The sequence below is a fragment of the Ochotona princeps genome, chromosome 21 (assembly GCF_030435755.1).
Source record: "Ochotona princeps isolate mOchPri1 chromosome 21, mOchPri1.hap1, whole genome shotgun sequence".
In the NCBI taxonomy this organism is placed as follows: Eukaryota; Metazoa; Chordata; class Mammalia; order Lagomorpha; family Ochotonidae; genus Ochotona; species Ochotona princeps.
The window spans coordinates 20,176,951-20,194,478 of record NC_080852.1 but is presented as its reverse complement, the minus strand read 5'-3'; the positions used below and the strand labels follow the sequence as shown (position 1 = coordinate 20,194,478).

Genomic DNA, 17,528 nt, shown 5'->3' with positions numbered 1-17,528 from the left:
CCACTGGATACACTCCTAGACTTCCCTCAGGGATCCTAACAGCTCCTCAGAGAAAAGGAACAGGTGTGCCTACTTGTCACAGCCAGTCTTCAGAGCCTCTCTCTCTGTCCAAGTGTCCCTGGCACACAGCCAGCCCACTTCCGCAGTGAGATAGGCTGTGATTGTTGCAACAGGAGGAACTAGCAACTTCCCTGTGAATCAAGAGAGAGCCCTAGCTGGTGGTGCTGGGGCCACTTGGATGGTGTCGGAGCAACTCTGATGATCATTGTGTAAAGTGCTGAGTCTGTTGATAGGATGCAAAAGGCGTTCCAAGATTTCTGTTTTCCCAAGGAAATTGAATCATGAAATCAGGATAAGAAATCAGCCAATTGTTCATTCCTGGAAATGTAAGATGGGATAATAATTGCAAAAAGAAGAAATAAATACATAACAGAAATAAAACATACCGTTGCTTACACATGACATGACATAATGTATATACATAGTGTCTGAAAGAAGCTACATGATTCTTTGTTAGAATAAATGAACTTGACAGAATTGTTGAATAAAAGGTCAGTACAAAATAGTGTATATACTAACAAGTAGAAAGTGAAAAAATGTTAACAATACATTTACCATGATAGCAAAAAGCATGAAATATCTAAAGAACAGGGTGGAAGATCACTGCCTGGAAAACTACACCGTATTTTTGACAGAAATTTGAAAAGAACCCACATTGATGAAGAAACAGACTGTATATGTGGGTCGGAAGGTTTATCACCATGGTGATGTCAAAGTTCCCTGCAGTGATGTGTGTGCCCATTTGAAATCTCAGCAGGGTTTTTTTTCTTTTTTTTTTTTTTGCCTCCAATTAACAGAGACAGTCTTCAGTTTCTTTGAAAATGTATTTGAGAGGCAGAGACAAAGAGAAATGGAAATACACACACAAAGAGCTTTTATCTGCTGGCTTATTTTGCAGATGACAGAGAGAAAGAGAGAGAGATCCTATCCACCAATTCATTTGCCAGATGCCCAGAGTGACCCCTAGCTGGAGTCAAAACTGGGCACTGGAAACCCAAGAGTCTGCCAGCGCACTCTCTCTCTCCCCCAAAGTGAAACATAAAATAACGTATGCCCAAGTAATCTCACCCTGGGTATTTACTCAAAAGAACCAGTAGCAATAGGAGAAAGTAACCCATGTGTCCTCAGACACATGGATAAACAAAATGTGGTAAATGCATGCAACGTACTTGACTTTAAAGCAACTTACTTGGCTTTAAAAAGTAATGAAGTATTGATTGGTGCTATAACATGTATGAACTTGAAGACATTATGCTCAGTGAAAGAAGCCAGGCATAAAAGGTCTGTATTGATTAACTTTTTCTTAAATGTCAAGATTCAGTGAATCCACAGAGACATCATATAAACTAGTGGTGGTCAGGAGCTGAAAGGAGTGGGAAATGGAGAATGAATGCTGATGGGCTTGGATTCCCTTCTTTTTTCTTATGGTGGCAAAATGAGCCTAAATTTTAAAATGGAAAGTAAGTGTTGGTGAAGATGTTCATGCATTACCAGTGGAAAAAATAAAATAAAGTAAAACTATAAAATGTATAGCTCCTGTGAATAAGTTTAGTGGCTCTCCAAAAGGGGAAACAGAATTAAAGCAAAGACATAAACAGTACTTGTACTCTAATGTTCATAGCAGCATTCTTCACAATAATAAAGATAGAAACAACCCAAATGTCCATCAGCAAATGAATGGGTAGAGGTAGGCATTTGACCTGTAGTTAAGATGACCCTGACCCACATCCACATATCTGGTTTCAATACCCAGCACAGACTCCTGACTCCAGTTTCCTGTTTGTGCAGACCTTGGAAGGCAGTGGTGATGGCTATGTAACAGGGCTCTTCTCACTCGCATGGGAAACCCAGATTCAAGTCCCACCCTTGTGGATATTTAAGGAATGAAGTAGTGGATGGGAGCTCTCTTTGTCCATCTCTCTACTTCTAAAACAAAAAAGAAGAAGAAAAGAAAAGAGAAAGAAGGAAAATAATATTTAGTTCCGAGCTTCCTATTCATTCAGTACAGGAAAGACTTAACAGGATGGAGGTTTAGACTCTGGGGCCCTTCTTAAAGAGGAAGCCCAGGGAGGTTCCTTTTTTGCACTTCTCTATTTGGGTCAACAGTGCTGTCAATGATTTCTCTCCCTGAAACTGGGGCATTTGGCCCTTGTACTAAGACTGTCTCTGAAAGGTCTTGCTCCTGAGAAATTTGTTCATCCTGACTTATTTTTTTCTCATTCTTTCTGTGCTGTTAGGTCCAGCTATTTCTGATTTCTGCTTTTGTGAATTAGAGATCATTTACTTTCTATTATTTTTAAACCAAAGTTTCTTTTTCTTAATTTGAGCCATTGATCTTTCATAATTTTTTAGCTAGTCCTATAGCTTAGAGTCTCCTTCCTGATCTTCCATTGAGGAGCTCTGGTGAAATTATTGGAAATAGTAATTCTCTGGCTCCTCATTTCTAGAGCCTAGGGAACATTTTCCAATGGCTGTGCCAGAGAGCTGCACCTGGTAAGCAAGGCTTCGGTCCCCAGGCTGGTGATCTAGATAACTAGCCCACTGTATTATGTTGACCCCGCATCCTGATTTTGTATATAAGAGTGTATCGGTTTGCAATGTTAACTTATTTAATCATTAGAGAACTTGAATATGTTTTCTATGTTTGTTAGTTATTCATATCTCTTATATAGAATAATGTTTGGCCCAGATGTTGAGATTCCACATTTCACATTGTAGTGACCAGGTTCAATTCCTGCCTGCAGCTCCTGATTCCAACTTCCCACTGAAACAGATCCTGTGGGGCAGCAGGTGGTGGCTCAGACAGAGTGCATTCCCAGCTCCCTGCTTCAGCCTGGCACAGCCTTAGTCATTATGGGCATCTGGGGAGACAATGAATGGATGTGCCTCTCAAATAAGTACATAAATAGTTCCTTTTAATACTTATTTTCTGCTGTGAGTTATTTTTTGATTCATTTTCCTCAGAATTTGAATCGGGATTTTAGCATAGTTCTTATCATGTTGTAAGCATGTTATATGTTAAGGATAATAATCTGTGGCTGTCATATATGTTGTAAATATTCTTTTCCCCTTGAATTTTGTCATATGGTGTATTAGGAAGGACACAGTTATTTCTGTGTAATATAAATATTGTTTCCTGAATGCTTACGGTGTGCTTGGCATTGATCAAGATTGTATGAATTGTCTTGTTTACTCTTTGCCTTATTCCCAGTAGAAAGCAACATTTCTCCCGTGGAGTAGATAATGAATTGAGGTTCAAGATCATATAATCAGTAACAAGTGAACTGGCATATAAGCGAAGGAACAAAGTCATATTTTGGTGCTGTGATCCACAATTTTCAAATATGCTCATTTTGTCAGGAGAAGAACTTTCCAGCCAGCCAAGTTTATTGTATTTTTTAGTATTTTGAATGGCCATACAACTATTGTTAGAGCATCAGTCTTGGTCATGTGTGTGATACAAATAAACATGAACATAAATCCTTTTCTACTTATTTTACGTAAAAGTGAGAACTGGCCAGTTTAGATTATTTATTTTGTTTTGTTTTGTTTGCAAAACTAAAGTGCACGTTGGAATTAATCGTCTTTTTTTCTAGGAGAGATTCTTCATGCAGAAAATTCAATTTGTTTAGATGATAATTTCATATTGAAACCAATTTGGGGCCAAATGCCACCACTGCCAAGTCTTACGTAACCAGGAGAAGCTGAGCGAGCAGCCAGCTGCCATATGTTGTGCGGGCACAAGGCGGAGGATCGGGGCAGATGGTCCCCAGAAATGAAATGGCACTCTCAGAGTCTCCAGAATTTCATGTTAACAAGAGGTTATTACATGGGACACACTTAGAAAACATGCCCTTTCCCTTCCTCACTAGAGTGTTAATAAAATACATCTGAGAACAGTTCAGTGGAGTACTTTGTAGAATGGTTTGACTTGAGTGCTCCCTTGGGTGAAGCCTGAAGGACTCCCGGAGGACAGAGGTGGGAGAAGTCCTGCAGAAGAGGACCCATGCGTGCCCCTGTGAAAGCCACTCACCACAGCATGCTGCTGTCGTTCTGCCTTTGTCTCCCCCACAGGTACTGGCGGAGGACTTTGGGCATGCAGGTGCGCTATGTTCACCATGAAGGCTACCAGTTCTGCTATTCCTTCCGGGGCAGGCCAGGGCACAAGCCTTCCATCCTCATGCTACACGGATTCTCTGCTCACAAGGATATGTGGCTCAACGTGGTCAAGGTGCAGTGCTAGATCTGTCTCCCTCAGAGGAAAATAATGTGATTTCATCAGCAATGGTAGAGGGCCAAGTCAACCCAGACCCACACAGTTCAAGTCGTCTTAAAATGAACACAGTGTTTTCTTCAGATTCTTTTGTCAAAATTGATGACTGTGTGGAAATTCTGTGCCTTAGGAACCTTTCTACCTTTTGGAGATTTCTTATGTTTCCAACAGCTTCAACTCAGACTGCCATAATGACCAAGACCAGGCTTTTGAAAATCCTTTGCTCTTTTATGCACCATGTTTCTTCTCCTCCTTTCCTTTCCTCCCTTCACTTCTCCCTTTCCTGTCCTCCCTTCTTCCTTACTTCTACTTTGCCTTTTCCTTAGCCATGTAGAGAAATGGTCTTGATTTACCAGTTTTCCAAGTTGCTTTTTGTTCTGGCTTCCTGGGTGTGGCTATCTGCTGTGCTAGATACAGTGAATGGTGGGGGCCGGTTGGAGCTGATGGAAGTCTTAAGGGTAGGAAACATCTCGAGCTCCCACCTCGAGCAGGACTATAGGTGAGGGGTCCCAAGTGCTGTCTGTAGCCTCAGGGGAAGGCTCACACCTGCCATACTATTCATAATCTCACTTCCAAATTTCACTACGAAGCCAGTCAGCTTCATGCCTTAGGGAACCCCTTAACTCCTGTCCCCAGTTCACACGAGCATCTTACTGTAACCAGTGCTTGTGTGTTGATAACAAAAGATATTTTTCAGCTTCCTGGCTAAAATTAGTGCACCTCTAAATGGAAGAAGATGTTTTAGGATAATAAGTGTCTCCAGAATCACTATTTAATACATTTAAAAGAAAATTGGTGCTGGAATCAAGGTGTTGAACATGACTCTTGAGAGAAGTGGCCTCTGGGGTGGTAAAGCCCTGACTTGGAATAAGTGTGGAAGAGAGGGAAAGGGGAGATGAAGGCAGGCCCTGCCTATCAGTGTCAGCAAAGAAAAAGGGCCTTCTGCTTGCTACCCCAACTTTGTCCCCTCTTCCTGTCATCTCCTGGGCCCCTTCCTTCTGTGTGTTTGTCTTTGGGAAGTACTGCTCCATGAAAGACTTGCAGCATTGTTTATTCACACCAATAGGGTAAAACAGTGGGTGGTCCCAATCCAAACATCTACAGGGATGGTGGCCCAGGTCACTTGCTAAAGTGGGTAGGGGGAAGTCCCTCCTGAAAAATGGGAAGACATCACAGCAAGTGGCTGCATCCAGTAAGCCATCCGTAAGCCAGGACCAAAAGTGATTTGGAATACAGTTTCAGAGTACTGCAAGATCAAGTAGGGTTTACATCCCACATCCTGACTCTGTTTGGGTCTGTATTTCCTTAGTTCCTTCCAAAGAACTTGCACTTGATCTGTGTGGACATGCCAGGCCATGAGGGAACAACTCGCTCCTCCCTGGATGACCTATCCATAGATGGACAAGTCAAGAGGATACATCAGGTAAGAAGAAGGCTCTACCAAAAATTGCCGTCACCTCTTTTTGTAGGCAGTATTTTAATAGAACACAACCAACTACTGAGATATTGTCTTACCTACTTTTGTGCTACAACAGCAGAGCTAAGTAATAGCAACAGACCTCATGGCCCACAAAGTAGACAATATTTACTTTCTGGACCTTGGTAGAAAACTTTACTGACTCATTCATGGGAATAAGGGGGAATGCTTGTTGGCTTTACACTTTCCTATGATCTCTCAATCATGTATGCTAGGTAGATAGCAGTCCATATATACCACAGGACTTGGCTAAACAGTGGAGCCACTGAAGTTTCATGCCATCTCTGAGCCACAGCTATTTCTCATTGTCTATAGGAAACGCAAACATTTTCTGTTCTGTAATGACTGTTGTCCTTTTCTTCAGCTGTGTAACCAAGGATCCTTCTTATTTCCCTTCCTAGTTTGTCGAATGCCTTAAGTTGAACAAAAAACCCTTCCACCTGGTAGGCACCTCCATGGGTGGCCATGTGGCTGGGGTGTATGCTGCCTACTACCCCTCGGATGTCGCCAGCCTATGTCTCGTGTGCCCTGCTGGTAAGTGATGATGCCAAAACATCCTGGCAGTGAGTGGAACAAGTAGCTAAAGGTCTGCTATAACTGTTTTTTAAATTGTCTTTAGAGATGAGTTTTAATGATAATTCTAACCAAACAGTGGTTGTATAATAATAATCATAATCATAACCAGGCTGACTTTTATAATTTTGAACCAGCCTTGTACTACAAAGAATTTGAAACAGTTAATTTACAATGTGTGTGGTAATTTGCAGCACATAAAAGCTTTAAAATATCGTGTTACTATACTAATATCCAACACTTATTGAGCTATGCTATTTATATGGATTTATTTCTCACAATAGCCCTATCAAGTGAAGGGACCACTATTATGCCTCTTTCCCTTTTTACTAAAAACTCAAAGATCAGATCCTTTAAAAAATAGCAGTGACTTTGGTTTCTCCCTTTTTTATATATGTCAACCTGAGCTAAACATGTCTGCAGAAATTATCATCTGAAGTTGGATTTTTAAATTTGTTCTTCTTCCATAAATCTTCAAACTTGGATTTATAAGATACAAAAGCTACAAGTCTTAATTTCTCTTTCTTTCCTCTTACCGTGTCTTTGATACTAGATTGGCATATTGTTTGTACAATAATAAATTAAAGTACACAACTCAATGATTTCTTTTATATAGGTAATTACCAAATCAAGATATTATGCTCATTTTATAGATGACATCGTGGGGATGCAAAAATTTCTATTTGTGAGAGGTGAGATAGGAACCATTCCTAGACAGTTTAACTCCACCACCTACCTTGTGGCTGTTTGGGAAATCCTTTCTGATTTACCTTTTTCTATGTGATCCACAGAGAATACCATAAGTTGAACATTTATTGGCTTAATTGGCTTTAAATATTCTTCTGCTACCTTGAGAGTTAATGGTTTTCAGGTCCATTAAGAACATTGAACTTGAAGACAAGCCCTCAAAGCACTTTTTCTTTCCCTCTTTCCAAGCACCATGCATGAAATAGTTGTGTCTTAATAAATTTCGAGCCCGGCACTGTAGCCTAGCGGCTGAAGTCCTCACCTTGAACGTGCCAGGATCCCATATAGGTGCCGGTTCTAATCCCGGCAGCTCCGCTTCCCATCCAGCTCCCTGCTTGTGGCCTGGGAAAGCAGTTGAGGACGGCCCAAGGCTTTGGAACCCTGCACCCGTGTGGGAGGCCCGGAAGAGGTTCCTGGTTCCCAGTTCCGGCACAGCACAGCATTGGCCGTTGTGGTCACTTCGGGAGTGAATCATTGGACGGAAGATCTTCCTCTCTGTCTTTCCTCCTCTCTGTATATCTGACTTGGTAATAAAAAATAAATAAATCTTAAAAAAAAAAAAAGAAAGAAACCAAAGTTGCTAGATGACTAATAACTAGACTTCGGGCTTTCTTTGGATTTCACTTAGTTTCCCCACTAACATCCTTTTTCGATCTCAGGGCCCAGTCCACATGACATTTATCCTAGAATTTTTTTTAGAGGGAGGAAATGTCCACCACAGCATTGTGAAAGCCACACATGATACCATGTTAGATCCAAAAGTGTTGAAAGGTATGGTCGTGTCGGTTTCATCCGTATAACCTGTATTATTGATGCTACCTCCTCCCTTTGTATAATCTAGCTCTTTGGCTCTGAAACAACTAGAAATGTGCCCACTGTTGGAAGGGAAAATTACTTTCGCGCTCCTGGGTAGCTCCTGACGGCTGCTCCTCAGGGCATCTCCAGGGAGGTAGGAAGTAATAGCCAGTGTGCAAGGGGTTCAGGCTCAGTGATCGCTTCTTTCTAAAGGAAGAGGAACAGTGTAGAGGGCAGCAGGGTGGCTGACCAGTGTGGGCAATGGCGCAGGTGAGGGCTCACATTCTTGCATTTTGCATATCAGCTCCAAACATAAGAGAGTAATGGGGCGGGCAAAGTGGCACAGTGGTGGCTGCAGGTTAGGACATCTACAACCCCTTATCAGAATGCCACTTTGAGTCCTGGATCCAATGCTTCCTGTCCTGCTTTGTGCTAACACATGTGGGAAGCAGCAGATGATAGTTCAAGTACCTGGGGCCCTGCCACATGGACATCTGGATAGTGTTCCAGGCTACTGGCTTCAGTCTGTTGCAATTCTGGCTGTTGTAAACATTTAGGGAGTGAATCAGTAGATGAAAGAGTTTCTCTCTCTCTCTCTCTCTCTCTCTCTCTCTCTGTCTGTCTCTCTCTCTCTCTCTGTCTCCTTCTCTCTCTGCCTTCAAGTGGATAAAAACAAATAAAAACATTTATCATATTTTATTTTATTTATTGGAAAGGCAATTCAGATTTACAGATAGAAGAGAAGACAGAGAGAAAAATCTTCCATCCAATGGTTTACCCTGCAAGTGGCCGCAGTGGCCAGAGCTGAGCTGATCTGAAGCCATGAGCCAGTAGCTTCTTCTGGGTCTCCAACATGGGTGTGGGGTCCTAAGGTTTTGGACCATCCTCTGCTGCTTTCCCAGGCCATAAACAGAGAGCTGGATAAGAAGTGGAGCAGCCAGGATAAGAACTGGTGCCTATATGGAATCCCAGTTCCATCACACCAGTCCCAATAAAAAAAAAACATTTTTAAAAAGAGACAATGTCGGGCCCAGCGGCTTGGCCTAGTGGCTAAAGTCTTCGCCCTGAACATGCCGGGATCCCATATGGGTGCAGATTCTAATCCCGGCGGCTCCGCTTCCCATCCAGCTTCCTGCTTGTGGCCTGAGAGAGCAGTCGAGGACAGCCCAAAGCCTTGGGACCCTGCACCCGTGTGGGAGACCCGGAGGAAGTTCCTGGCTCTTAGCTCTGGATTGGCACAGCCGTTGTGCTCACTTGGGGAGTGAATCACTGGATGGAGGATCTTCCTCTCTGTCTCTCCTCCTCTCTGTATATCTGATTTTGTAATAAAAATAAATAAATCTTAAAAAAAAAAAAAAAAAAAAAACAGAGACAGTGTCAAGAGGGTCCAGGCCAACGAGAAGGAAGAATTGGTCCCACGAGCTCAATGCTGTCTATCAAGTCCTTTCAACAATACTCAGGCCAAGGGGGCTTGGGCTGGCTGCTTTCTACTGATGCTTCTTAAACCTCACCCTGGATATGACTCCTGGCAACTAATTAAAATGTACATTTGGATTCCAGGGGCATGGGGCCTTTCTGGGCCTCCTGATGCTCCTGGCCCAAGGAGCTGAGTCGCTAGTCCCTAAAGTTACCTTGAAGGATTCTTCCCTGTGTTTCTCACAGTGTGTTTTGACTTGAAGAAAAGGTGGTGGTATCTGTTAGAAAGGAAATGCAAAGTGACAGAAACCTAATATGTAGTAGCTCTAGGCTGCTGTTGAAAGTTCTCTGCCTCAAATGAGAGTGAGTACAGGGCCCAGCGACGTGGCCTAGCGGATAAAGTCCTCACCTTGAAAGCCCCGGGATCCCCTATGGGCGCCGGTTCTAATCCCGGCAGCTCCACTTCCCATCCAGCTCCCTGCTTGTGGTCTGGGAAAGCAGTTGAGGACAGCCCAAAGCTTTGGGACCCTGCACCCGCGTGGGAGACCCGGACGAGGTTCCTGGTTCGCGGCATCGGATCAGCGCACACCGGCCCTTTGCGGCTCACTTGGGGAGTGAAACATCGGATGGAAGATCTTCCTCTCTGTCTCTCCTCCTCTCTGTATATCCGGCTTTCCAATAATAATAAAATCTTTAAAAAAAAGAAAAAGAGTGAGTACAAAGGCAGATGTACTGTCACGCCCTTTGGGTTTGAATCCTACAGGCCTGCAGTATTCAACTGATAATCAGTTTGTTCAGCGGCTTAAAGAGATACAAGACTCAGCTGCCATGCAGAAGATTCCCCTGATCCCCTCTACCCCGGAAGAGATGAGTGAAATGCTCCAGCTCTGTTCTTATGTCCGCTTCAAGGTGCCCCAGCAGGTGAGGTGCCCTCCGCCCTGGGCTTAGCTGGTGAGTACCAGCTTCCTGCATGCATTCCCTCCTTCACTTGTGTATTCATTCCTTTTTGTAGCTGTTCATTCAAGTAGCACCTATGCAGGGCCCCTGACAGGTCAGGCACCCTGCTTGATATAGTGGTGAATCAGCATGACAGGGAAGGACTGTGGGTAGACACTGTCCAATGTTATCCCACATTGCATAGGTGCAGATAGTTGGTGTGCTTTGAGAGAATACAAGTGGGAAAGACAAGTAGTGCTGACTAGTGTGGGTTCCCAAGTTCCACTTTGAGAACAGTTTGGCTGGATGTTGTGGGGGTCTCGTCATACAAGGGAAGGGAATTAGAGTCTTCCCAAGTGCACGAGGAGGATTCCCGAGGAGTATGGAGGAGCACAGAAACAAAGAGGCCCATTTGGAGATGGTGATGGGATGCATTGGGGCGCAGCAGAGGAGACCAGAGAACTGAGATGAATTGGGTGAGGTGGCTTCTGGTACTTGAGCATCTGGCTGGAAGATAAAGGCAGTATTTGCTGATCAGGAGCAAGATAGGAAGGGTAGCTTGGGGGACTAAAAGCTCTGTTTTGGATCATTACATTCTAGCGGCTCCAGGTGGAGGTGTCCAGTAGGCAGTGTGTATACAAGTGGCACCCGGGGAAGTCTGACTTAAGGCTAGATAGTTGGAGCCTTCAGTGGATGTTGGAGGTCACGGGGTGACTCAGGTCATCCCAACAAGAGGGTGTGGGGGAGAAGCAGGAGAGTCTCCTTCTATGGTAGGAACTCGACCCTGCCTCAGGGTGGGGTGGGTCCACCCAGGTGAGAGAATGGCCTCTCTTGAGAGGTTGTGAGCATGATTCAGTTAGTAGGGTGGCCGATCTCTGAGGAAGCACCCAGAATCTGAAGCTGTAGGGGCCTGTATGCCTGAAATCCTCTTTTAGTCAAGAACATGTGGCATTGTTCCCTTTCAGCACTGACTGGTTCCCAGATTAGAATAGTCCAGCAGTGTTCTAGCAAGCTCCAAGTTTCCAAGTCATCAGGGATATGAAATGCTGAGGGAAAATAAATGGCAGCTACAAAAGCCCTTCCTGGGAGAGACGGAGCACCAGAACACTCCCTGGCTCATGTCTTGTTGTGATTGTCCCTTTGCTTGTCTGTGTCTGCCACACTGAGCTCCATTAAATCAGGGTTGGGCCTTAACTGACTGTTCTGTCCCCAGATTGTAGCATAGTGCTTGCATGAAGTTGGATCTAGCTATAGACTGGATAGAGAGATGAGGGAATACCTGGCTAATGCAGGCATGGAGAATGGATGGATGAGTAGGTGCAGGATAGAAGGATCTGTGAGCTTATGCATGTGCATGCGTAGGTGGTTTAGGGATGCAGGGGCAGTGCCTGACTGCTGGGTTGGCTAGGCAGGAGGATGCCTGGGTAGCGCAGGGATGGAGTATGGGGGATTGGCAAATGTAGAATAGCATAGATGCATGGGTAGACACAAACATATGATTAAGGGAAGCGAGATGTGTGAGTGGATGGATGGATTAATGAGTGAGTGGATGGATGGGTGGATGCATGGATGAATGGAGCAAAAAGGTGGAGGGTGGATGGGTGTAAGATGGATTGATGCCTGGATGCAGGATGGATTCGAGAACAAAGAACAGTATCTGATGCTGAGCCCCAGTTTGCTACATAGATTGTTATTGGTCTCATCTCTCAGCTTGTACTTCTAGAACGCATCAGATTCTAGTTACGCTCCAGAGCGTTGCTGTAGTCTAAAGCAGCCAATGCTGGGCCCTCCCCTCTTCCCTGAGTACACAGGACTTCTGAGGGCGCACACTGGAGGAGTTCAGACCTGTTCCAGGTAGATGAGAGGAGAGATTATTGATAATGTGGTCCCTGAACTCCGACTTACGAAGTCTGATTCAAGGAGGGAAGATACTGTAGCACTGTGGGTTAAGCAGTGCTTGGGACAGCAACATCCCAGTTCAAGTCCCAGCTGTTCAGCTTCTGATTAGCTCCTTGCTAATGACCTGGGAAGCAGCAGATGATGATTCAATTACTGGAATCCCTGCTCCTGGCTCCTGGCTTCATCCTGTCCCAACCCTGGCTGCTATGGCCATTTGTGGGGACAAATCAACAAATGCAAGAGCTCTTGGTCTCTCTGTCACTCTGCCTTTCAGAAAAAAAAAAAGACAACTGAGTTAAGAGGGGGAGGACTGTGTTCCTTCTGGTCACAGCCACTTCTTTGGGTCAGAAGTCCAGGTCCAGCAGACCTGTCCACAGTGGCTGTAGCCCTCACCAGGATGCACCAGGGAAGACAGAGATAACCATAAATGATAAGCCAAAGAGTATGGAACCACTGCAGAATTTTATCAATTGTTTGTTTTAAAAATAAGTTATTTATTTATTTGTCTTTCTGTCTTGCTATTTGAAAGGCATTGTTGTAGAGAGAGAATAGGAGAGAGAATCTTCCATCTTCTACTTCATTCCCCAAATGGCTATAATGACAGGAGTTGGGCCAGGCTGAAATCAGGAGTCAGGAGCTTCATCCAGGTCTGCCACATGGGTGCAGGCACCCAAGCACTTGGGCCATCTTCTGCTGCTTTCCCATGTGCAAAAGTAGGAAGCTGTATACAAAGTGGAGCAGCCAAGACTCTAACTGGCACCCACTACATGTGAGCCTTCACTTGCTATACCACAATGGCCCAAATGATTTTTTTTCCTTCATTGCTTAAGAGGCCTGTCTTCCCTAATCTACTTTGGAAGAAAAGACCGTACTCTGCTGCATTGACATTGGGCTCACTCTTTGTCTTAAATAGAGATTTTTTTGAGGCAGGTCTTCCGTCAGGCCATCTCACTTGTCTCTTACATGCTCGGAGGGGCTTCATAGCATCACCTACATTCTTTCTTAATTAAAAAGCAAACCAGGAGCTTAGGAGCTACTCCCAGTTACTTTATAGCAATACCATGAGAATTTGGAGAATTAGGGGAGCCTGAGAACCTGCATAGTGCAGTAAAGCTCCAGAGCTGGCAGAGGCTGCAGGAGGTGCATCTTGTCCTGCTTTCTGACTCTGGCTTTTTATTCTTAGATCCTGCAGGGCCTTGTTGATGTCCGCCTCCCTCACAACAACTTCTACCGAAAGTGTAAGTAGCCCTGCTTTCATCTTGGCGCTTGTTACCATGGTATGCAGCAGCTGCCTTTTGTGTGTTAACTCTCTAAGGTTTTGAATGTTTCCTCGGGCCCCAGAAGCCAGGAAAGCGGTGCCCCACGCCTGCTGCTTCCCCCGACCCTGGGTGGCACTCACAGGCACAGCTCCACCCATGCTCACTTTGTGTTCCTTTTCCGGCAAGTATTTTTGGAAATCGTCAGCGAAAAATCCAGATACTCCCTGCACAAGAACATGGACAAGATCAAAGTGCCCACACAGATCATCTGGGGAAAACAAGACCAGGTATGCAACCCTGCCCTGCAGAAAAATGTCCTTGAGGGAAAGCCAGAAGTCATCATGAGGGGCTGTTGGAATTGCCCCAGGCCTGACCGCAGGTGCATTGTTCTGGGAGTTCAGAGCAAGGACATTTGATCTTTGAAAATGAAGAGCCATGGACAATCATTCTGAAATACAGTTTCACCAAAGCCATGTAGTCACATGGTACAAAAAACTTCAAGGATTACCAAAAAGTTTATTAGGAAAACCTAGCCATTTTCATAGTCCTAATCCCAATGCCCTAGCCTTGCAGTGCATTGCTTGTTTATTTCTTACATTGTTTATAGCAGAGGTTGGCGGGTGTTTTCTGCAAATGGCAAGATGGTAACCATATCTGGTTTTAGGGTGTGTGTTCTCTGAGGTTCATACCACATTTTTGGTGAATGCCCTGAAGACCCCTTGATCTTCTGTGTGTGTGTGTGTGTGTGTGTGTGTGTGTGTGTATGCATATATATATGATACATGTGTAAGTTTTCAGGCACTATATACACTATATATAGCATCTGTGCTGTATATTGTATGTATATATTAAAATATTTATTTTTATTGCAAACTCAGATATATTAGAGAGGAGGAGAGACAGAGATGAAGATCCTCTGTCCGATGATTTACTCACCAAGCGACCACAATGGCCGGAGCCAAGCTGATCTGAAGCCAGGAGCCAGGAGCTCCTCCAGGTCTCCCACACAGACACAGGGTCCCAAGTCCTTGGGCTATCCTCGACTGCCCTCTCAGGCCACAAGCAGGGAGCTGGATGAAAAACAGGGCTTCTGCAACCAGAACTGGCACCCACATGGGACCCCAGTGTGCCCAAGGCGAGGACCCCAGGCGCTAGGCCACCACACTGAGCCCTGTATATTGTATATTGCAACTGACTTCATATATGTAGGAGGTAGACTTTGTATATAGATGAAAATTGTATCTTGGAAACGATTTCATATTAGTTCATAAAAATCTTTTCATGCTGCTTTTCAAAACTATTTTTAAATGATCTCAAGCTTAGGACAGAAGTTATGTGTGTAAGGGTCCTCCTGTGGTTTCTGAGGTCAGTATATGTCATTGCATATGTAAGTAGTTTGCTCCTTTTCACTGCTGTTATTCCCTGGTGTGTATGTGTCTCATTTTATTTGTTAATAGTTTTAAAAAACATTTAACATTTATCATTCCCATCGGTCTGTCTAGAAATGTATCTTTGGGACCATTTGGAGTATGCTGTTTATTTAAGAAAAATCTTTTTGTGATTTCTGTATGAGTGATGCCCCTTGGATTTGGGCAGTATACAACCTACCCACCTGGGCCTCTTGGCCCTTTCTCAGGTGATTTCATCAGTCAGGCTTCTCTCCTCTACATTCAGTCCAGAAAACTGGGAGGGTCCTGTGCAGGACACAGACTCAGTCAGGAATTGCTACTTTTTCATGCTTTTTTTCACCTGCTGAGAGATACCCCATCTGCGTTTCCTCCGAGTGTTTTTCCACAATAGTGGGCCTTAATTTCTGCTCAGATCATTGCCACAGCATCCTTTGCTATGAGTTGAGTGGCAAGGAACAAGGATGCAGTGCCTTGCTGCCACTCAGCTCCCACTAGCTATCCATTTCCCTCGCCTGACTGACTGAGCCATTCTGCCCACTGTGTGGAAATTCTTGGTTTTTGTAATCTGGATAGCAGGAATACAGCTAAGCCAAAGCCAGCCCAACCCAGATGGTGCTTGAGTTCCTTGGGGGTTTTGGGTATGCCATAAAGGGTGGAGGCTAAGCTGAAAGTCAAAGTGATTCTGAGAAGGGAGGAGGCCAGGGCAAACTGGAAACTGCCCTAGCAGGGCTGACTCTCAACAACAGTAAGAGTGAGAGTTGTGGGCAGTGGCAGCACAGGACAGGTGCTGGCTCCCATTATAGAAAGTACTCTGTTATTCACTGGCCTCTGGGGCATCCCCAAAGGGCCTTCTAAGAGACCCCTTCTTCCCAGCTCATGATGGCTAGCATCCACCTTTTGCGTCTTCCTCATGTGCCCTACTGCAACCACAGGGCCAGTCAGTCAACTCTCCCTAACACAGCTCACAGCCCCTCTTCTCCCCGCCCCTACCATGCCCCTGCCCACTGAGACCCTGCCTGACCTCTGCACTTGTCATGACTCCCTCCCTTGTCTGCTCCCTTCTCTGAATTCCCTCCTCTTCACTCTCCCAGGACTCAGGAGCAGTGATATCCCTCACCATCCCACTATGGTCCCTTGGCTCCCAGGTCCCCTGCCAGTTGAGTCCCTGTCACACTGAGCTGTATTTGTCCCTTGTCCTGCTCAGCCTCTCCTCCAAGGCAGAACCTCCTTGTTAGTGGGACTGTGTGTTTTTTTTTTTTTTAGATTTATTTTATTTTTATTACAAAGTCAGATATACTGAGAGGAGGAGAGATAGAGGAAGTGGAGCTGCCGGGACTAGAACCAGCGGCCATATGGGATCAAGGCGAGGACCTTAGCCACTAGGCCACGCTGCCGAGCCCCGGGACTGTGTGTTTTTCAGTATCACTGGCAGTTGTAGACTCAAATGGGAGGCATGCTGCTTGCTTGCTTCTGAGAGTCACAAGCCCCGAGCTGAAGGGACGGGGTCCTGAACGTCAGAGCAGTGTCTGCTTGGCAAACCTCATGCAGGTTCTGTCTACAGAGCCCTCCTGCTCATCTAGCTCTTTAGCCACCATCTCATTTTCTCTCTTGCCCTGCAGGTGCTCGATGTATCTGGGGCAGATGTGTTGGCCAAGTCTCTTGCCAACTGCCAGGTGGAGCTTCTGGAAAACTGTGGGCACTCGGTGGTGATGGAGAGACCCAGGAAGACAGCCAAGCTCATGGTCGACTTTCTAACTTCTGTGCACAACACAGATAATAACCAGAAGCTGGACTGAGGCCTGACTGCAGCCTGCACTCTGCACACAGCACCTGCTCCTCCCACCCCAGCCTGACGTGGCCACCACTCTCAGGGATCCTGCCCCCAAGGTGGTCGGAGCGCCAGTGTCCCCAAGGATGCCAGTCCTTGCTCCCTGGTGTCCAAGGTTCCACAAGAGCTTCAGAGCCACAAGGAAATCTCCAAGATTTTTTTCACAAAGCAGAAACCCACATGGAACAAAATCAGCAAGCCCAGCCGTGAAATCTCCAGAGAAGTCTGCACGTTCACAGCGTGGAGGAGCTTGTGCAAAGCAGCCGCCCTGGCCCCTAATCACAGAGAACGCTTCCTTTTGAGACATTCCTCATGGACTAAGACTGGAGATATTTCTGTTGCTTCTGCTGTATTCCCCTGCATGATCAGTGCCTTTGATAGGAAGGAGTGTTAGCCCCCATTTGCTGAACCCTTTTGTTTAGATCTTATTTAAGTTTTCCATAGAGAAGCCATCTGTGAATGCATCCCAATGGCCCCTGGGCGTGGGAGGACAAAGGCGAGCTGGGAAAAGGGGTATGTTTAGAAAGGCATGAGACCATTGTTGCTGCTCTAGGCACAGCCGGAGCTGCAGAGAACACAGGTGGGCCGTTCGATGGCCACCCATGAATTGGGTATGTTGTGAATGAACCCAGAATAACCAGAGGGAAGAACCCCTGACCGGGCTAGCCTTCCCTGGATAATTTATTATTTTTAAAAATAGGACTAATAAAGCAATAATGTTCTAGACGTTCTATCTAATCAGACCTGAGTTCCCACATACAGTGACTTGTGGGCCTCCTTTGGATTTGGTTTTGCTATTGAACACCCTTGGATGTGAAATACCAGTTTGCTAATGGATTCTGTGAATTCTGTGAAC

General features: G+C 45.2%; 1 protein-coding gene across 4 annotated transcripts in view; it reads left to right on the top strand.

Annotated features, from left to right (window-relative positions):
• Positions 1-17,398, top strand: part of ABHD6 (abhydrolase domain containing 6, acylglycerol lipase) — an 81,750-nt gene extending 64,352 nt beyond the window's left edge. For all 4 annotated transcript variants that reach the window (XM_058679116.1, XM_058679117.1, XM_004581570.3 and 1 more), the window contains exons 3-9: positions 4,135-4,291; positions 5,643-5,756; positions 6,212-6,344; positions 10,105-10,262; positions 13,360-13,414; positions 13,622-13,722; positions 16,464-17,398. In XM_058679116.1, the coding sequence (XP_058535099.1) occupies positions 4,135-4,291; positions 5,643-5,756; positions 6,212-6,344; positions 10,105-10,262; positions 13,360-13,414; positions 13,622-13,722; positions 16,464-16,640 (895 nt within the window). In that variant the 3' untranslated portion in view covers positions 16,641-17,398. The remainder of the gene's footprint in view (positions 1-4,134; positions 4,292-5,642; positions 5,757-6,211; positions 6,345-10,104; positions 10,263-13,359; positions 13,415-13,621; positions 13,723-16,463) is intronic.
• Positions 17,399-17,528: the final 130 nt, after the last annotated feature.